We start from the raw sequence: 23,077 nt of genomic DNA, 5'->3' as shown, positions 1-23,077 counted from the left end.
CCCCGCGCATTAAAAGCGAATAAGGAACGAATAAGTAACAGGGTATTATCCGAGCCCTGGAACGGGTACATATGCACTTATAGAGTTATATCATCTCTAAGAACCCAAATCTACCACCAGAGACAACAAAACAATTGAAAATCATGTTTTAAAAGGTGCAACGTATGATACACGTATTATAAGCGAATTATAAGCGAGTGATGGAACGAATTAAACAAGGTAATAGCATGCTCCGAAACGATGTACACCCTGCTAACATGTTTAACCCCACCACATAATGTTAGTATGTGCCTGTCCCTAGACAAGAGCCTGAAATTAAGTATTTATCGTTTGTTTTTGTGTTACATATTTGTTTTCCGTTATTTTTTTGTATATGAAATACGGCTGTTAGTTTTGTTGTTTGAATTGTTTGAAATTGTCATATCTGGGCCTTTTATAGGTGACTACACGGTTTGGGCTATGCTCATTGTTGAAGGCCGTACATTGACCTATAGTTGATAGTTTCTGTGTCATTTTGGTCTATTGTGGGTTGTTGTCTCATTGGCAATTATACCACATCTTTTTTTTATGCAAGCGCTAACACGGTGATTTCATCCCTTCGAACCAAGATCCATCTTCAAACATACGGACATAAAGCAGTTAAAAGGTAGAACGTATAAAAATCAAATAAGGAACAAATGAGTATCGAACATAAAGTAAAAGGATCGGTTGAGCACAAACACATATAAATAGGTCATAAAAAGAACATTTTACCTCAACAAATTTAGAACTAGTACCAGATATAAGAGTATAAACAACAAGAAGTAATTGTAACAGGATGCTGTTACGAAGTCTCCCAAACAAAGCTCCCATAACTCGCAATTCATATGGTCCCATGTTCATTTGATTTGATTTTTTGTCCCATACAAGAATATATATGGCTTACTGGTGGGGATCTCCACCATTTACAAGTATTCAAACAGGAGGGGGTGGTGGTGACCCCCAGGAACTTTACCTACATTTCATTTTATTTGTTTTATTGTCCCCTACAAGAATATATATGGTTTAGGGGTGGGGATGTTGACCGTTTACAAGTTTTCAAACAAGAGGGGGTGGGATGACCCCCTCAGGACTTCCCTTTTATCTCATTTTATTTGTTTTATTGTCCCCTACAAGAACATATATGGATAAGGGGTGGGGATCTGGACCATTTACAAGATAATACTACATTCTCAAATTGAACGGGGTGGGGGTGACCCCAAGGAACTTCCATTTTATTGCATTTGATTAGTTTTATTGTCTCTTATAAGAATATATATAGTTTAGGGGTGGGGATGTTGACCGTTTACAAGTTTTCAAACAAGAGGGGGTGGGCTGACCCCCTAGGGACTTTCCTTTTATTTCATTTCATTTGTTTTACTGTCCCCTACAAGAAAATATATGGTTTAGGGGTGGGGATCTGGACCATTTACAAGATAATAGTACATTCTCAAATTGAACGGGGTGGGGTGAACCCCAGGAAATTCCATTTAATTTCATTTGATTAGTTTTATTGTCCCCTACAAGAATATATATGGTTTAAGGGTGGGGATCTGGACCGTTTACAAGATAAAAGCACATTCTAAAATTGAACGGGGTGGGGATGACCCCCGGGGAATTCCATTTAATTTCATTTGATTTGTTTTATCGTCCTATTCAAGAACATATATGGTTTAGGGGTGGGGATCTGGACCGTTTACAAGTTAAAAGCATATTCTCGAATTGAAGGGGGTAGGGATGACCCCCAGGAACTCCCCTATATTTCATGTGATTTGTTTTATTGTCCTTTAATCATTTCTGAAGACTGCATGTATCTATCACTTACAGTTTTCAAGTTATATTCATTTGAAAATTTTAGAAAATAAAATCCCATAGGGTTCTATAAAAAAAAACCTCCCTTCATTCTGCCCCCCAAAATACCCCTTAATAGACCCCAATGCACAAATGAGCGATTGATGGCTCACCTAGACATATTAGTCTAACATTTTATGAAACCCTAAGTAAATCTGACAAGTAGTTTTGGAGAAATACTGCGGACAAGTCCATTTTTAAAGTGGCGGAAGAAGAAGAGGAAGAAGAAGAATAATAATTAATTAAAAAGGGGGAAGGATATTAAAAATCGAATAAGTAACGAATAGGTAACGATAGGGAATAGGGAATAAGTAACGAATAGGTAACGAATAGGAAATAGGGAATAGGTAACGAATAGGTAACGAATAGGGAATAGGGAATAGGTAACGAATAGGTAACGAATAGGGAATAGGGAATAGGTAACGAATAGGTAACGAATAGGGAATAGGGAATAGGTAACGAATAGGGAATAGGGAATAGGTAACGAATAGGTAACGAATAGGGAATAGGGAATAGGTAACGAATAGGGAATAGGGAATAGGTAACTAACTTGACGTCCATGTTTTAATTCCTAACATCACTGAAGAGACATTAATCCGGATATGATGTACTTATTTTTGCACCTCATGTTTGTGGTTTAACATCTTTGCCGCAAGTTTATTGTTTTCTGTTTAATATAAAATTAATATTAAGATCCATTTTGTTACATCTTGTAATCATTTTATTTGGCAATCGTCAATGGCGGTCATCAGGGTTTAAAACATTAGTTGTTTGACCTGATAGACAAATGTGTTCTGTTTAACTGTTTTTGGTCTCTTAGAAAATGTTGTTTGTGCTGTATTTAGACCCCTCTACAACGAAATTTGTTTTAAATGCACACGTATAAAAATTGCAGTTTTTATCCAACGCAATCATAGGTTAGAACGTTGTTTTCCATTTAGACTCGATTATTATACTTTATATATACATCTTAAATAAACGCCCGTACGAGCCTTGCCTAAGACTGGTTATCTCCAATCACGTGTATCTTAATGCTAATGACTCGGCTTTGTTCTAATGGTCTTTTTGTAAACTTAATCACAACCAAATTTTACTGGCAGTAGGACAAGTGCCGATATTTACAAAACACTATACTTTTCACAGTATACAGTTAAGCTATAGTATAAGAACATACAAGCACCGATTATCAGGTTTGTCTGCATATAAATATTGTTTTATATATGCGTCGAGTCACAATATGAAGGAAGCTTTTTTGTCGAGTGAGCGCAGCGAACTAGTCAGTTCAAAAAGGCTTCACTATTGTGTTGAGAAGCTGATATTTTACAATATAATATATACAGACAACCAGATAATATATTTATTGATTTGTATTTGCGTATTTTGCCTGCTAGAAACATGAGAAACAGGTGTTTTCTTTCAATGGTCAAATACATGTATAATAAAAATTAAAATATTTGCGTTGTAACGTTTACATTCGTACGGCGTTATAACTAATTTTAGGTTTACGCAAACATATGGAAATTATTTTTACAACGTTGTATGGTGCCAGTTCCGTATGTATTTTAATATAAATAATAAGCTTGGTAAAATTGAAGCTTTCAAAAAGTTTCGCTTTCCTTATATTTTCTTTATATACTTTTAGGAATAATAGATTTACTTTTTGTCGAAATCTCAAACGACGAACTTGGTCTTCGGGATCTAACTACAGTCAACACAACCCACTAGAACCAGACGAAACTGGTACCAGTGATCCACCTCCTAGGACAGAGAGACAGTTGTTTTCAATCTCAGATCAGCCGGATGACGACGGATATTTGTATGATGAAATTTTTGATGCTTCAGAATTTACTGACGAAAAGACAAAAAGATCTATAAAAAATTTGTATACAGCAACACGTACACATGAAGATCATGTTCCAGATCTGAATCTCAGAATTTAAATGCTCAGAACTCTTTTTAATATTTCTGAATGAAAATATTTAATAAATGTGAGCACTGTTCCTGCTTAACGGCATGGTGAATTCCAACGTGGAGAATGGCAGTTATGTCCCAAAACAATGTCTTAGAAGGGCTTACAACCTTCAAGTTCATAAATTGTTTACTCACGGTGTAATTTGTTCTGTCAAGAAACGACTTAAAAATTCATTAATAATTAAAAGTCAATATATAAATTATTTTTATTACTAACAGTAGATGTATATAGCACTAAGAAGGTACAAAAGATTCGAAGCAACCGTATTACAAGAAAATTCAGTAGAGTCATTTAGTCTGAAACTTTCTTCTCTCATTCACACAGTGCTGGTTTACTATGAAAAACCTGTGACTCATTCAGATGTATTATCAGAGAATATATAAAAATTAGAAGATGTGGTATGATTGCCAATGAGACAACTCTCCACTAGAGACCAAATGACATAGAGGTTAACAACTATGAGTCGCCATACGGCCTTCTTCAATGAGTAAAAACGCATACCGCATAGTAATCACTTAAAAACCCGAAATGACAAATAAAACAATTCAAACGAGAAAACTAACGGCCGGATTTATGTACAAAATAATGAACGAAGAACAAATAAGATATGACAGCAACAAACGAAAAACACTGGATTACTGGCTATTTACTTGGGACATCACCACCCGGCATGCACATACAGAATTGAGGGGGGGGGGGTAAACATGACTTGTTGCGAAAAACCCTTCTGCTGACCATTGACACTGGTTTAACAGTACGAAATAAGAACAAACTACAAACTAGTTGAAATGGTGTTATCTCATAAAATCGATTTAAAGCATACAGAAACCCTAACACAAACACAAGATATAAAAAAAAAACCAGATCTGAGAGTACTCGCATTCTACTTCAAAGATACTTCTTATTATGGTTACTTTTCATTACCATAGAATACTGCTTGGTAATGAAGCATGCACTAGATTGTACAAGATACTAGTATTTGAAACCCTCGAATGGCCATTTTGAAAGAAAAAAATAAGATTTAAGAAGCAAATTCTGTAGCAGATTAACATTAGCTTTACTTATGAATGGACCCTCCAGTTTTTTCTCTTTCCCAATCGTCGAATAAACAAAAGATATACAAAATAACGAACAGTAAAATATATTAGTCATATAAAGTGCAGATAAAACTACACGAGATTTGTTCACATGAGTAAAGTACAAGAAAAGAAGTAATTAAACTATAAAAATAAGAAGATGTGGTATGATTGCCAATGAGACAACTCTCGACTATTGACCATTAACGACTAAAGGTAACCGTACGGACTTCAAACGTCGGCCTATTTTATATACAAAATGATAAACGAAAACAAATATGATGCTCGGTAACAGAACATCAACTGAATTACAGGCTCCTGACTTGGGACAGGCTCTAAAAGAATGTGGTGAGGCTTATTACATAGAATTGTACATTACATAGAATTGAGTTTCAATTGCGTCTGTTCAGTGTAGCAGTTAGACGCAATTCATATTTTGGTTTTTTCTTGGTTGGTGGGAGAGGGAAAGGAGAGTGTGTTTTACTTCAAGCAGTTTTACTTGAAGGAGATACAAGTGTTTGTCACCTACGAAAACTGTTCTTCTGATTTGGAGTACTTTCAAATTGATAAATATACTTTTGGAGTGTCAAAAATTCGTTGGAAGTACTTGATAAATTATACTGGTGATATTGAATCTGTTCAAAGTTTTGATTTTTCTACCCTTTCTACCACTTTGTCACACATCTAATTAAATGGGCATTTAAAAAGGCAGAATGCGAATACATATGTTCAAACTCTGTAAGTTCATTTTTCAGTAACAACAAACAAAAGAACTATGTCAATTTGACATGCTTTGATACTATAGCTGCCTTAAATTTTTTCTAGATAACATGTTTATTCGCTTTGGAGATTCCGTATATCGTCAAGTTATCGGAATTCCAATGGGGACTATCTGTGCACCATTTATCTTGCAGACCTGTTTCTGTATCGTTATGGATTACAATTTATGACTAAAATAAGCAAAGACCCATCGAAACAACATATGATTCAAAAATTTAAGAATAGTTTCAGATATATTGGCTCTCAATAATGAGAACTTCAGTATGTATACTAAAGGGATATAGTTACCATACTGTTGTTCGATCATTAAAGATTGCATATTTTGGTTTTAATATTGATTCACTTATAGGTTCTTTGCATCGGAAATAAACACATTTATTCTAAAACCAGTCATTGGCATGATACGGGTTATGTTCTTCTCATATATTTTATGATCATGGTACAATACTAAACCCTTAACGGTAGGGATTGTTCTTGGTATTCATATGATGAAGACATCATCTTCAATCAGTTTAAATGTGGTCTGGAGCTGGCATGTCAGTAACTGCTAGTAGTCTTTTGTCAAGTTATGTATGTCTGATGACCGTACGGTAACCTATGGTTGTTAATTTCTGTGCTATTTTGGTCTCTTGTGGAGAGTTGTCTCATTGGCAATCATACCCCATCTTCTTTTTTTATAATGATGCATCATTGTCATTTTGTTTAGTTTCTTTTGTACTTAGTACCTATTCTGACATCGGACTCGGACTTCTTTTAAACTGAGTTTTACTGTGCGTACTGTTGTGTTTTAGTTTTTTCTACATTGGCTAGAGGTATAGGGGAGGGTTGAGATCTAAAAACTAGAGGCTCTCAAGAGCCTGTGTCGCTCACCTTGGTCTATGTGCATATTAAACAATGGACACAGATAAATTCATGAAAAAATTGTGTTTTGGTGATCACGATGTGTTTGTAGATCTTACTTTACTGGACATTCTTCTTGCTACAATTATTTCTATCTATAATGAACTTGGCCCAGTAATTACAGTGGAAAATGTATTCAAAAAATTTACAAAAATTTACAAAAATTTATAAGAATTGTTAAAAAATGACTATAAAGTGCAATGGCTCCTTAAGGGGTAAACTGACAATTTTGGTCATGTTGACTTATTTGTAGATCTTACTTTGCTGAACATTATTGCTGTTTACATTTTATCTCTATCTATAATAATATTCAAGATAATAACCAAAAACAGTAAAATTTCCTTAAAATTACCAAATTAGGGGCAGCAACCCAACAACGGGTTGTCCAATTCATCTGAAAATTTCAGGGCAGATAGATGTTGACCTGATAAACAATTTGTCAGATTTGCTCTAAATACTTTGGTTTTTGAGTTATAAGCCAAAAACTGCATTTTACCCCTATGTTCTATTTTTAGCAATGGCGACCATCTTGGTTGGTTGGCCGGGTCACCAGACACATTTTTTAAACTACATACCCCAATGATGATTGTGGCCAAGTTTGGTTTAATTTGGCCCAGTAGTTTCAGAGAAGAAGATTTTTGTAAAAGTTAACGACGACGGACGACGACGGACGACGGACGCTGGACGCCGGACGCAAAGTGATGGGAAAAGCTCACTTGGCCCTTCGGGCCAGCATAGCTTAAAAGAGGGTTAAACCCATGATGCATTTTTGCGCCAGTCCCAAGTCAGGAGCCTCTGGCCTTCTTCTCTGGTATGATTTTTAGTTTTAGGTTCTTTTTATATATTTCGGAGTTTTGTATGACGTTCATTATCACTGAACGAGTATACATTTTTAGCTCACCTGGCCTAAAAGGCCAAGTGAGCTTTTCTCATCACTTGGCGTCCGGCGTCCGGCGTCGTCGTCGTTAACTTTTACAAAAATCTTCTCCTCTGAAACTACTGGGCCAAATTAAAACAAACTTGGCCACAATCATCATTGGGGTATCTAGTTTAAAAAATGTGTCCGGTGACCCGGCCAACCATCCAAGATGGCCGCCATGGCTAAACATAGAACATAGGGGTAAAATGCAGTTTTTGGCTTATAACTCAAAAACCAAAGCATTTAGAGCAAATCTTACATGGGGGTAGAATTGTTAAACAGGTGAAGATCTATCTGCCATGAAATTTTCAGATGAATCGGATAGCCCGTTGTTGGGTTGCTGCCCCTGAATTAGTAATTTTAAGGAAATTTTGCTCTTTTTGGTTATTATCTTGAATATTATTATAGATAGAGATAAACAGTAAACAGCAATAATGTTCAGCAAAGTAAGATTTACAAATAAGTCAACATGACTAAAATGGTCAGTTGACCACTTTAGGAGTTATTGCCCTTTATAGTCTATTTTTAACCATTTTTCGTAAATCTTAGTAATATTTTACAAAAATCTTCTCCTCTGAAACTACTGGGCCAAATTATTCCAAACTTGGCCACAATCATCTTTTGGGTTAGTAATTTGAAAAATGTGTCCGGTGACCCCGCCATCAAACCAAGATGGCCGCCATGGCTAAAAATAGAACATGGGGTACTAGTAAAATGCAGTTTTTGGCTTATAACTCAAAACCCAAAGCATTTAGAGCAAATCTGACATGGGGTAAAATTGTTTATCAGTTCAAGATCTATCTGCCCTGAAATTTTCAGATGAATCGGACAACCCGTTGTTGGGTTGCTGGCCCTGAATTAGTAATTTTAAGGAAATTTTGCTCTTTTTGGTTATTATCTTGAATATTATTATAGATAGAGATAAACTATAAACAGCATTAATGTTCACAAAAGTAAGATTTACAAATAAGTAAACATGACTGAAATGGTCGGTTGACCCCTTTAGGAGTTCCGTTGTTGGGTTGCTGTCAGACCCTGAATTGTTAGTTTTAAGGAAATTTTGCTGTTTTTGGTCATTATCTTGAATATTATTATTGATAGAGATTAAACTGTAAACAATAATGTTCAGCAAAGTAAGATTTACAAATAAGTCAACATGACCGAAATGGTCAATTGACCCCCTTAGGAGTTATTGTTCTTTATAGTCAATTTTTAACAATTTTCATAAAATTTGTAAATTTTTACTAACATTTTCCACTGAAACTAATGATCCAAGTTCATTATAGATAGAGATAATTTTAAGCAGCAAGAATGTTCAGTAAAGTAAGATGTACAAACACATCACCATCACCAAAACACAATTTTGTCATGAATCCATCTGTTTCCTTTAATATTCACATAGACCAAGGTGAGCGACACAGGCTCTTTAGAGCCTCTAGTTGTTTTTGAGCCAGCTGAAGCCCTCCTCTGGGTGCAGGAAGTTCTCGCTGCATTGACGAACCATTGGTGGACTTTGACTGTCAATTTCGCTTGGGTTGTTGTCTGTGGCTTTGGCACAATCCCCATTTCCATTCTAAATTTTATGTTATAGCTGCGTAGCAATAGGCGAAAAAGGATTGAAATGATCAGTATTAAAGACAGGATTAATGCATTTTTAACTTCTATTTCCTCCCATATTGACCTCTCCTGCACATACAGCCATTGATCTATTTACTCAAAATTATTGACTTGGTTATAGAAATATGTTCCAATCGGCAATGAAACCCTTACCAAAGGTGGACATCGTTTGGTTGTTACGGGATGTGTGAACTCGCAGTCATGTTCAGTCCGAATAGATTTTTAATTCGTTAATTCATGTTGAGAGAGTGTGACCCTCTATACACGTTAAGAACGAACACCTGCAACAAATATTTGAAGGAATCGTTAGTAATATTTTGCAAGGCTTAATTTCTGTCCATATCCAATTTATTTTTCCAGTGGTATTTTCAATTTCCTTTTGTTCATCCCGGTCCACTGACCTGACCTACCTTTGCAACAAATTAGTTAATTGTCGTTCTCGTCCTGAACAGGCTAACATTTGCAACTGGACATAAAACAAACAACAACCATGTTTCATATCAATGCCCCAGTTTTATAATGAGGATTCTGATGATAATTTGATTGAAGCTTTGATTGCTATACCGAATTTTTAGTGGATAATTTCGAAACAGTTTTACAAAAATCACTTCATGTATAAGTTACCAACTTTCATTTGGATAACTTTAAAATCTCTCCTTGTGGTATGTCTATACTAATTCAGTTACCCAGATCCCTTTTGTCTCTCTTATATTACATTAAACAATATGGCAGTTTTGAGCTATTTTGTTCAGCGATTACATTTTGGTGGCATTTTTGAATGTACACTGTAATGTTGTTACAACCTCAAAATATACTTATGATATGAATCTGTCAAGCTGTGAATTTTTGTTTGGAAGACTTTTTAACTTTTTAACTTTTAAAACAACCATGATGGGACATCAATTCAGAGGGATTTGTTGTACCTAAACTGGTACATTTTGAAAAGGTCCATGGATTTTCATAGATTCAAAGGAATTGTCCCAAACTCTTTCCCATTGTCGCCGTTCCACTTAATTATGAATTCAATATTAATATTTTTGCGTCCTGTGTCATGAAATGCTTGCCAATGAACGTTAATCAAACAACAACCTATCAATCTCCAGTAAGGGTATATATGTGATGGTGTGTTTCTTATAATTTTAATTTTTGTATTATACTTTGATTTTATATTGAGTAGTGTCTAGTCATGTCTCAGTGGTTATATTTATTATAAAACTTCTTCATGGCTTAATGATATTGGATATATTGTTTAGTTTTCTCAACTTCATATGTTTTATTTCTAAAACAGTAATTGGTATGTTGTCACATATTCTAAACTATTAAATTTTTAGATTATTTAATAGACAAACTATTAACACAAATTGTTATATTTTTTTTTTTTTACAGAAATTGAACCTGGTCCAATTTTCATGATGTAAAACCAATAAATGCATGTTTTGTCTATACAGGACCTGTAATACATGGTAAGTTTTGTTTTCTGTTCATATGGTGTTTTGTGCTTAACATGTGTCTATTAAAGGCATGGCCTTACAAGCTCAGTGAGTTATGTTGCTGTACACTTTGCTTTATATATAATTTGTACTTATGCAATGTTGTAAGTCATTTTAATGGAATGAGATCTACATGAAAAATGAATAAAAAAATGTTTGGTAGAATTGATATGTTATTAAATTTCAAGATGTTTAATTTATGATAACAACATTTATCATAGTATAAGTTTTAGAAGCCCAAAACCTGAACTGTTTTCCAGTAGGAAATATTTGTGTTTTGGATGTTGTCATCAAAATGAATAGAGTTATCTTTCTTTGTACTGATTATTTGTATTTGTATTGCAGTGTCATTTTTTATATATATAATTTTATAAATAAAAAATACTAGCAATAAACCTATCCGTTAATCTGAGGTTTCTGTTTTGTTATGCGACCAAAACAACCTGGTAACATATGAATATTTTCAAAAGTATTCCTATTTTTAAGAATGATTTTATGTTTTGCAGGAAATGATTAATAATGACTCAAAACTAAACATATGAAGTTTTCAGGGGACCAACATAGTAGTTTGTAAAATTACATATTTGCTGCTTCTTCGTTAAGCACACATTATTAAGGATATAGAGCAAAGACAGGTCTGTTTTGAGTCAGACTAATGTGTCCAGGTAGGATGACTAGTCTTTCTGAAGTCGTTACCTTGTGAACTAGTATCTTAAAAAATCCAGCTCAGCTAGAACAAAGCAGGGTTAAAATTTATAATACATTAACATTTTATCTATCTGAATGCCAGTTCTTGCACTATACAAAGTATTGACCTTAACCAATATGTGACACATTCTCTGGTGGTAGGTTCAAAAATACCTTGAACTAGGTATGTGACCTTTATAGGCATTCAAACCTACTGTTGACATTTGAACTTTAGTCAGGACACCCCTTTATTAATGTGAGCAGTGTAAGTATCATCCATCTACATTTTTCTGATAACTCCAAAATGGGTAAAAGAAAAAGTTATCTGAGCTGACATGTGTTTGCCTTTTTCATCACTGAATAAAATTTATTTGCAAGTGCAGATGGGGTTTATTAAAAAGTGCAAATATTATTGTTTCATTGGCACTCATACCACATCTTCTTATATCTAAATATGATGGAATGTTAAATCTACACTTTTTTTAAGAGAAGATCTCTTACCATGTATGTTTCATTCAAAAAGTTGATCATTACAAAAAACAGGAGAAGATCCCCGAGAGGAAATAAAAAACTTTTTCCACATTTTTATCCCCAATATTTTCAAATAACATTGGTTTCTAAAATATTAACGCATTCCATTTATAAAACAATCTATAATGAAACATGTGACTTTGGTACTTTTAGACCCAAAAGGAAAACACTGAATACCATACAAATTTTTTTTATATATAGACAGGTAATAGTCTACAAAACACAAACAAATAAAGATTAAACAACATAATTCCCCAAAATACAGGGGTGAAATCAAGTGATCAATCATATCTAATTGTGTGCAGTAGATTCAAAAGTTACTGGGTGGGCAAGGGTGGTGTGGACAATCAATGAATTTGAATGGGGACATATGGTTGAGTTGTGAATCCCCCCTTTTGAAAATGAATGAATATGCCCCTGAAAGTGACTGTTTTATGCACTTCTGGCCTTTGTTTTATTACAACTATACACCATTATTGTGCATTTTGAAATTTTTTTAAAGAATAAAATAGAATATTGCAAATGTACTTTACCATCTATTCCACATGTGAAAGATTTACCAAAACCTCACAATTAAAATTGAAATAATAATATATGGTATTATTTTAGGTTTTGTTGATGACATCATAGAACCTTGCTCAACTCGAAGAAGAATCTGTCAAGATTAACTAAAATTGATGTCTTACAAAAAGCAGTAAACTTTAAACAATTCAGTTGGTTTTTTTTGGAAAACCCTGTGCTGGTAAAAAACTTCTATCAAAGCTTATTATGAAAGTATTGAAACATTGAAAACATTCTAATAAAAAATAAAAGCTAACACAAGAGATTTGGAGCAGGTGAGGTTAGAACAAAAAGTCAATATTAATAAATAAGTTTTAGATTTTTAATAAATCATCACAGATAGTAGATAGTCAATTATCTTAAAAATATCAATAACATACAACTATAAGCACTTACATAACTATAAATTTCAAACTTTTTTTCAACACCATTGTAAAGAAGCATACTGTTTACAGGTGCTGAATACTTGATACCCTTGTATATTACATTTTCTCCCTGTATTATTAAAACTTATTTTATTGATATTGTTTCAATACATGTACTTCTGTTTTTACTTCAACTTTTGATGCTAGCCCAAGATTTAAGCAATCTTTATAAACAACAATTACATTTTGTTTACCACTAAAAAAAGTACACCAAAAAAATGTATGCTATGATTTATGTATGTCCTTTCACTTTGATACCTATGAAGTGAGTATATCTTTAGGAAAAATCATTTAAAAAGTTTTCAGAAAGAAAAGATTATTTTCTAAACTTTTAAAATTATTTTCTCATAAAGGTTTATGTACTATCATGTGTCTAAATATGTAACTACATGATGGACAGTGTTGAGTAGATGAAAGATATATACTTTATAGGTCATTGATAACATATAAAATGCTGTATACATGATTTATATCTTCCACAAATACCCTTGTAGGGTAGAGGCTATAAAAAGACAACAATACAATATATCTTTAACATAGTTACTTGTTTCTGATGCTGGAAAACATATGAAAATGTCCATCAGAAAAATACATCATTTCCCAATTTAATCTAATATCAGAATAAAGAAAGAAGATTTCACTATTCACAAATAAAACATATTTTCCCCATGCACATACATCCAAAATTCAATTTAAAGATACAGTACTTTTCAATACATTCAAAATGTGCTACAAATATTTGATATTCAATCCTCAGAAAGATAATCAACAAATTCCTTCTTCTCTAAATACAATCTAGATCCTGGAAATCATCCTCCAATATCTAAGCTCATGGAATAGTTTTCAGTTCAGGTCTAAGCAAGCATTTCTCCACTTGAGTTCTTTCAAAATCAACACAGTTGTATTTATAATGGCATATTAGCATGTTTCTTCCATGGATTTTCTCTTTTCTTGCTAGCCAGTACTTGTAAATCTTGACAGATTCTTCTTCGAGTTGAACGAGGTTCTATGATATCATCAACAAAACCTAAAATAATACCATATATTATTATTTCAATTTTAATTGTGAGGTTTTGGTAAATCTTTCACATGTTGAATATATGATAAAGTACATTTGCAATATCCTATCTTATTCTTTAAACAATTTAAAAATGCACAATAAGGGTGTATCAGTCGCTCTTGGCATGTACATTTATTAGGTTCCATCTAAATAGTTAATATAACACTGCTTTAGGACACAAAAATTATAATTTAAGTGCTGGTGAGCCCTGACGGACAGAGTTGCATTCATTTTGAAGTGAGAACTAAAAGTTGTGCACAGCATTGTATTAATACTAAGAATGTGTTCAACTATAGATTAATATGGACAAATGAAGATAAATATAACTTCAACAATGACATCATTGATATTTTAAGAAGTCATCATAAATTCAGGCCATTGACAAGTATGGTTGTACAAATACACATCATTTTGTAACTTCAATATATGAGTCAATATTTCATTGATAAATGATAGGATGTATAGAATGTTGTGCTCAATGAATTTTTTGTTTAAGTCAAGATTTATGTTATGATAAAGTCTTGAAAACCTTGACTCTGACAAAGGTCGAGCAGAAATAACTGTATAAGTCAAACAGCAGCTGAACACTTATAGATCTAATAACCACTGAGCAGGGAATTGCACTGAAATATTTTAACTTGGACAGCTCCTGAGCAAGGATAAATTTTTTTCTTCTAACTCTGACAGCTCCCAATAAGGGATTTGCACTGACCTCTTTTTATATCTGACAGCTGCTTAGCATGATTTTTCACTGACATCTTGTAAACTTTGCCATCAGGGCTTTGCAATAACACAATTGAATGTTTCTAGAAGGATAGGTACTGACTATCTTTAAAACAACCGAATGATATCATTATATTAACAGTAATAACTTTACTTCTCAGAAATACTTAGGTATTACAACTTTATCATTACCACTACAGACCACTACCTGTTGATAACATTGAACACTTTACCTCTGACAGCAGCTGGGAAGGGATTAGCAAACTTTTCTACATATTCTGCTTCATTTTTATCCTGATCTTTACCACGGAATATAATAGACACAGCTCCCTGAAATAATATACAAGATCATAAAATATTGTGTAATATATTTAATCAGGTATTCAATCATATTAGTGCATAATTACATAAGGACTGTTCCAGAATTAAAGAGGGCCTCAGTAGTTTTAACTTCAATTTTTACTCCAAAATGTGTAATACTTCTAAAGGATGATCTATTAATTAGATATCATGAAAATAAAGAGTGTTCTCCCTGCTTGTGTTTGTCATGACTGTTATGTTAGTATCACTCATAGACAGTAATAGCCATTTCTTAAATATTTCTGGTAAAAGTATTTTAACAATCAGCTGGGAATAACTATAGAATCATATTCAAAACAGTGTGGCTGTGGCCATTGGTTGACGACCTAAATTATCCCATTGACTGGGACAGATTAGGTGAACATATGTCTGTAAGGACCACTGCTCACTACTTACTTATAGAATTTAAACCGTGGGGTCATTAAAGGTACTTGACACCTTTAATAATAAAATAATTCGAAAAATTAATCAGGAATAACCTTTATATTTAGATTTATATTATTGATATAAATCAAAACATTGTGTTATTCCTGATTAGTTTTTCGAATAACTTTATTTAGGTGTTGAGAACCTTTGGTGACCCCACAGTTTAAGTGTCATTAAAAAGTACATAGTGAGCAGTGATCGTTACAGACAAATGTTCACACAACCTGTCCCAGTCAATGGGATAATTTAGATCGTCAATCAATAGCCACAGCCACACTGTTTTGAATATGATTCTAAATCATATGAAACTGGAAAGTTTGTTAACTGGAAATATCAAGTTATCTCCCTTATTTTGAAGCCAAAGTGTACAGAAACTGTATATTTTTTTAAACAATTTCATGAAAACTATCATAAGCCACTGGAAAGTGGCTTATGATCAACTAAATAAAATTGAGAAAGGAAATGGGGAATGTGTCCAAGCCACAACAACCCGACCATAGAGGAGACAACAGCTGAAGGCCACCAAAGGGTCTTCAATGTAGCGAGAAACTCCTGCACCCGGAGGTGGTCTTTAGCTGGCCCCTTAAAAATATGTATACTAGTACAGTGATAATTAACATTATACTTAACTCTGAATTATACACAAGAAACTAAAATTAAAAATCATACAAGACTAACAAAGGCCAGAGGCTCCTGACTTGGGACAGGCGCAAAATTGCAGAATGGGTTTAACCCTTTTTTTTTGAGATCTCAACCCTCCCCCTATATCTCTAGCCAATATATAAAAGTAAATGCATAACAATATGCACATTAAAATTCAGTTCAAGAGAAGTCAGAGTCCGATGTCAGAAGATGTAACAAAAGAAAATAAATAAAATGACAATAATACATAAATAACAACAGACTACTAGCAGTTAACTGACATGTCAGCTCCAGACCTCAATTAAATTGATTGAAAGATTATGTCTTCATCATATGAATGTCAGGCATAATCCCACCCGTTAGGGGTTTAGTATCAAACTATCATAAAATATATGAGAAGAACATAACTCGTGTCATGCCAACAACTGTTTTTTTTTTTAAATAAATGTGTTTAGTTCCGATGCAAAGACCCTATAAGTGAATCAATATTACATTTTTGTAAAGCCAAAATATGCAATCTTTAATGATCTGACAACAGTATCGTAACTATATCACTTCTCAATAAGTCTGTTTAAAGGTTTTGTGAGCTTTTGAGGTGAATACTGACATTTTTGTGCTTTGGAAAGAATATGACCATAAAAGATTAGATGTGAAATACCCGAACGTATGAGATGTCTGCATGTTAAGTTATATTTACGAATTATTTCCTTATACCGATGATAAAATTTAATAAAAGTTTGTGATATCGAAAACCCTGGTGTAATAATTTTTCAGTAATACATAAATTTCTCTCGCTAAAATCTAATACGTTGTTACATACACGAGCGAATCATACAAGTTGAGATATATAAACACAATAAGATGGTGACAAGGGAACGTCACCATCTAAAAATGGATGATTAACGATAGGAAATGAAAAATCATCTCTTTTATCATAAATTTTTGTATTAAGCTTCCCATTAATGATATAGATATCAAGATCGAGGAAAGGGCAGTGGTCATTGTTAGTATTAGCTTTATTTAAAGTAAGTTCAACAGGATAAATTTCTTTAGTATACATACTGAAGTCATCATTATTGAGAGCCAATATATCATCCAAATATCGAAAATTATTGTTAAATTTTTGTAGCAATTGTTGTTTTGATGGGTCTTTGCTTATTTTAGTCATAAATTGTAACTCATAACAATACAAAAACAGGTCCGCAATAAGTGGTGCACAGTAAGTCCCCATTGAAATTCCAATAACTTGACAATATACGGAATCTCCAAAGCGAACAAAAATGTTATCAAGTAAAAATTCAAGCGCATATATAGTATCAAAGCATGTCAAATTAACATAGTTCTTTTGTTTATTGCTACAAAAAAATGACCTAAAAGAGTTAGAACATATGTACTCGCATTCTGACTTTTTAAATGACCAGTTAACTAGGAATGTGATTTTTTTCTTAATAAGAATATGAGGCAAAGTGGTATATAGGGTAGAAATGTCTCGCCTTCTTTACTAATCATTGATATTATGTTGATACTCCTAAATCTAAAGCTTTATTACGACTGTCACATAGACTTAACATGAATCATGAAAATGAGGTCAAGGTCAGTTGAACCATATGCCAGGCAGACATGTACAGCTAACAATGCTTCCATACAACAAATATAGTTGACCTATTGCTTATAGTTTAAGAAAATAGACCAAAACACAAAAACTTAACACTGAGCAATGAACCTTGAAAACCAGGTCAAGGTCAAATAAAACCTGCACGACTGACATATAGATCATAAAATATTTCCATACACAAAATATAGTTGACCTATGACATATAGTATTAGATAAAAAGACCAAAACTCAAAAACTTAACTTTGACCACTGAACCATGAAAATGAGGTCAAGGTCAGATGACATCTGCCCGCTAGACATGTAAACCTTACAATCATTCCATACAACAAATATAGTAAACCTATTGCATAAAGTATGAGAAAAACAGACCAAAACACAAAAACTTAACTATAACAACTGAACCATGAAAATGAGGTCAAGGTCAGATGACATCTGCCCGCTAGACATGTACATCTTACAATCATTCCATACAACAAATATAGTAGACATATTGCATAAAGTATGAGAGAAACAGACCAAAACACAAAAACTTAACTATAACCACTGAACCATGAAAATGAGGTCAAGGTCAGATGACACCTGCCAGTTGGACATGTACACCTTACAGTCCTTCCATACACCGAATATACTAGACCTATTGCTTATAGTATCTGAGATATGGACTTGACCACCAAAACTTAACCTTGTTCACTGATCCATGAAATGAGGTTGAGGTCAAGTGAAAACTGTTTGACGGGCATGAGGACATTGCAAGGTATGCACATACTAAATATAGTTATCCTATTACTTACAGTAAGAGAGAATTTAACATTGCAAAAAATCTGAACTTTTTTTCAAGTGGTCACTGAACCATGAAAATGAGGTCAAGGACAATTGACATGTGACTGACGGAAACTTCGTAACATGAGGCATCTATATACAAAATATAAAGCATCCCAGTCTTCCACCTTCTAAAATATATAGCTTTTAAGAAGTGAGCTAACACCGCCGCAGCCGCCGCTGCCGGATCACTATCCCTATGTCGGGCTTTCTGCAACAAAAGTTGCAGGCTCGACAAAAAATCAAAACTTTGAACAGATTCAAAATCACCAATATATGCATGCAATTTATCAAGTACTTCCAACGAGTTTTTGACACTCCAAAAGTAACTAATTCCACTACTTTCAAAGGCCTTATTTGAACAATTTATAATCAGGTTTTTTATTGTACCAAGTGTACTGGTAAGTAGAATAGACAATTTAGTAGTGGAACAATCTATATTTGTAATGTTTTTTGTGTAGCTTCGGAAGCCGTACATAGTTGGGACTTTCATTGTATTTGGTTCTGCTTGTAAAGAAGTAGCTAAAAGTTTGGGTTTGTTACAGATGTCGTTTTCTGAAAATGAAGTCAGTTGGAATGTTGGTGAATTCGTGATTTCCTTTTGCAGAACCTCAATATAAAATTTACGTCAAACAATAATGATATTATTAGCAGCTTTATCAGCCAGGACAAAAACAAATTCCTTGGCTAGTTCTTTAAGTTTATGTTTGATACGCGAAATAGGGGTTTTATGGTTGTTGTTAAGAGTAAAATTTTCTTTAAAATGTTGTATTCGAATATCAACTATCTTCATTACTGAATTAAAAAGAGTCCAAAGATTTTTTATCGGCTTTTTTCCATTTTACCCATTTCAAACAGTAGGTACGAAGTGAGTCATGGATGATATTACGACACTTATTCCAATTAATAATTGACATGGGGGCGATATTTAGGTCCTTTACTGAGGAAAGATTTTAACTCTCGGTCGAGAACGATGTTAAGGTCTCCTGTTATGACATAAGAAATGGGGCCATAAGTGTATTCGGAATTACTGCAATTAAATGTACATGACATAGGTGTATTTTCAATGATATTTATAAAGTACACTTTTATCTCCATAATTTCAATAGAAAATAGAATGGAAATTTCGGGAATCCATGAAAAATAAGCTATCAGTTGAAAGAGTAAGTGACTGGAAGTAGCTAATCATCACCCATAATTCAAAGAAAGAACTACAAACTTTCAAGACATTAGTTATCTTCTGACATAGAATTTTTTTTCTGACAAAAGTAACTTTTTTTGTAATTAAAGAAAAGTTTTATATCTTAATATAATTAAAAAGTTCATTTATACATTAATCATCAACATGTGAGGTGGAAAGACCTTTAACAGTACTTTGAACAATTGATTTTTAAATATTTCCTATAATTGATCAGTTTATCCATTTTTATTTTTTTTTTATAAAAACCCATTTATTTTAATCTAAACATTTTGTACTATTGGACTGCTGCTCATATTGGCCTTTTTGAGATAGGTGAGTTATCCTTCCACTTAGAATCTCTAACAGAAAGTAGAAATTTTCATAATAAACATATAACCCAGCAGGCACTCAACGTTGAATAAACGTTGAAATGAGGTTGAAATGTGATCAACGTATATTCAACGTTGAAACAACGTAACATTTACAACGTTGGGAAATAAACAAATATTCAACGTTGAATTAACGTTGACCATTTCAACGTTGAAATTCGAACGTTGATTCAACATTGAATCAACGTTAACTTATTTACTCATCGGGTAGGCCTATATAAAAAAAAAAAGCATTATAAAATGGTAATACATGCATAACCGTAGTAGTATAGACTTATAAAGAAAAGAATGAAATAGAATTTTCGTTTTCACATTGATAAAACAGTATAGTACCAACTGTTGATCACTATTTCAACTTGAGTTGTGTCACGTTATGAGAAAAAAGGGGGGTAAGTTAGTCGTTTGATACTGAATTTCTAAGGAATAAGAAATATAAGTTATTTATTTTATTTCACATAATGCTAATTGGAACATAAGGATAATATGTAAGAAATTTAAAATAGCAAGTTGATTATCAACAATGATCGCGATTTCTTTCATTCATATTTTCGCGGGATTTGAACAGGAAGTTGCCCATGCGCATTATTTAACCCCGCATTACTGTTTTTCAAAAAGAATAACAAAGGACGAGGTTGCAGAGAAACTTTCCGTTTATCACGTATATCTATGGTATGTAGATGTTTATAAGTGGCTATCACGGTTTTTCATATTGATAAATTGTGTTTAGAAACTCTGAATTAGTATCCATATTGCACAATCAGAGAAAAATATAACGTCAACATTCGATAATTCATTGAAAACAGATCAGAACACATGGAAGAGCCATCATATATATTATTTCCTCCAGTTATACTATTTTAAGAGCATTTAATGTGAAAAAACATATTTAGTTTCATATTAAAGTAAAGCTTAAAATTGATACATTTATTATGCTTAAAGATTCAAAAAAGAAGAAAAAAGGGGGGAATAAGCAAGTGTTTACATTATTGTGCTCAGATAAATTTCCCAACATGTTTACTATATTCTATATATATGCGATTCGTTTAGTTTAACATTAAGGCTTGGTAAACCAAATACTTTTTGAGATTATAAATTATATATTTCAACTGGACAACAAAGTATTGAATTTGAACGATCATGTTATGAAAATTGATACTTATTTTTACAAAACATTAAATAACTAAAAAAAATAGTATTATTTCACGATGTGTCTATGAGAGGACAACTATAGAACATGTTCATTGATAACTTTTCACCAAATTCAGTCTTCACGCCGAGTGGCAGCCCAGGCAGCCCAGGCTGGTAAAATTGCTCTCGGGCCTGTAAAACTTAGACCTACAGGCCAACACAAATCTAACTAAAAATTTTCAAAAATTGAGCTGCGGGCCTGTAAAAATTAGACCTACAGGCCAACAAAATCTAACTAAAAATTTCCAAAAATTGAGCTGCGGGCCTGTAGATTTAGCAGGTCAGCGTGAAGACTGCTAATTAATCTTTCTACAAAAGTCATTCTATTTTAATTATTTTTTAAAACGAGTCAGTCTGACACTTATGATATCTGATCTTCAGTTGATCTCTGAGGCCTGTTTACATTAATGTGTATGTACCATGGCGCTGAATGTTAGCAGTCCATTATCATGAACATGCATTATTTATTTTACAGTTTCTTGTCAAACAAATCAATGGCTGAAATGCATCAAGTAGAGCAAAATCAAAATTCAGTTTTGGGAATGTCAATGCCAGTCTTTAAAATCATCAAAGGTAGGTTTTTTTTACTAAAAACTTTATACCATTTGTGTTCAAAGATTATCTATTGTTTATTCTAATTTTGTTAACCTTACATACAAAAAATGTACCATATATTATATTACATGTATGCTTGTCTTTATATCTGAACTACATTTTGTATTCTAGTAAAGCTATTTTTTTCATGTTAATGGACTTGGGCAGTCATCAATAAAAAAAAACCATCATAGGTAAAGTGTTTTCATTGTTATAGTTAAACCCGAAGTCTTTCAAAACTCAGGTTGGAGCTTCTTCATTAACAAAAAAATAACAATAGTAAACATTAATGTATATATTTTTTATTAATGAAACCTTATTACAATATGTGCTTTGTCGTTATGGTTTTATTTATTTTCAATGCTTCTAGGAACAAATTGAAAGAGGCTCAAATTTAAGATATCTTTTCGCGACATACAATTTATATATATTATCTGATTTTTTCCAGAGGTTAAATATACTGCAAAAGTATAAAGATGTCATTGGGAAATACACATCTGATAAAGACCCCTTTTGCTTAAAGTCTACCGCAGAAAGATCTCGAAGTGGTGGAAGAATGATGACATGCAATAAGGACGAACAGAGACAAAGATAACAAATGAATTTATAAAATAAATATTGTATCAAAAGAATTATGATTGTATTACTTAATTTGATATTATTCCTGAGTATGTATTCATTTAATGGTTTATACCAATTATTGGTGTGAGGGTAATATTTATATTAATATATAAATAACATATTTGTATATATAATCAAGGACCTTTGGTTTTTGTGGAGATTTGTCTGCCCGTGAGTGGCAAGCAGTCATGCAGCATCTTCTTATTGTAATAAGTATTGCAATCATCCTGAACACAAGTTGGATCTTATTATGTCTTCATGCTTCTTGGGATATATTTCTTTTAAGAAGGCCTTAACATTTGTTGGTCGTTAAATAAAAACTACTTTCAACTTGTGAGAACTGTTTAGAACTATATATTCAACATCTTCTTTCTTTTCTGTTTGGGGATCCTTTCTGTAGTGTCTGGGATGTTGTTTCAGTAACAGTTGATGTATTTATTTAGATGTTTCCCATTTAGCTTATCTATTTGGTTTATATGTGTCTTGGTGAGAGAAAAACATGTTAAAAAAAGTGTACACTCAGGCTGCCTACCATCTAACAACATCAAAAATTTGGGGAGCAGGTGAAATGTGTATGAAGCTTAATAATAAATTTCATTAATATACTTTCAACTACTATTCAACCTTGAAATG

The 23,077-nt window shown here is 32.9% G+C and overlaps 1 protein-coding gene and 1 long non-coding RNA gene across 2 annotated transcripts in view; one reads left to right on the top strand and one right to left on the bottom strand.

Moving 5' to 3' along the window:
* Nucleotides 1–13,101: 13,101 nt before the first annotated feature.
* LOC143069346 (propionyl-CoA carboxylase beta chain, mitochondrial-like) overlaps nucleotides 13,102–23,077 on the bottom strand; it is a 63,837-nt gene continuing 53,861 nt past the window's right edge. Inside the window, exons 16-17 of the mRNA XM_076243932.1 lie at nucleotides 14,844–14,940; nucleotides 13,102–13,854 (exon numbers count right to left, since the gene is read on the bottom strand). Of these exons, the coding sequence (XP_076100047.1) occupies nucleotides 13,733–13,854; nucleotides 14,844–14,940 (219 nt within the window). The 3' untranslated portion in view covers nucleotides 13,102–13,732. The remainder of the gene's footprint in view (nucleotides 13,855–14,843; nucleotides 14,941–23,077) is intronic.
* LOC143066626 (uncharacterized) lies at nucleotides 20,639–22,472 on the top strand. The gene is made up of 3 exons (XR_012975706.1): nucleotides 20,639–20,710; nucleotides 21,705–21,802; nucleotides 22,272–22,472. It is a non-coding gene; the product is annotated as an uncharacterized LOC143066626 (long non-coding RNA).

The sequence above is a fragment of the Mytilus galloprovincialis genome, chromosome 3 (assembly GCF_965363235.1).
Source record: "Mytilus galloprovincialis chromosome 3, xbMytGall1.hap1.1, whole genome shotgun sequence".
In the NCBI taxonomy this organism is placed as follows: domain Eukaryota; kingdom Metazoa; phylum Mollusca; class Bivalvia; order Mytilida; family Mytilidae; genus Mytilus; species Mytilus galloprovincialis.
The sequence above is the reverse complement of the archived record's forward strand: the minus strand, read 5'-3'. Positions and strand labels throughout refer to the sequence as shown.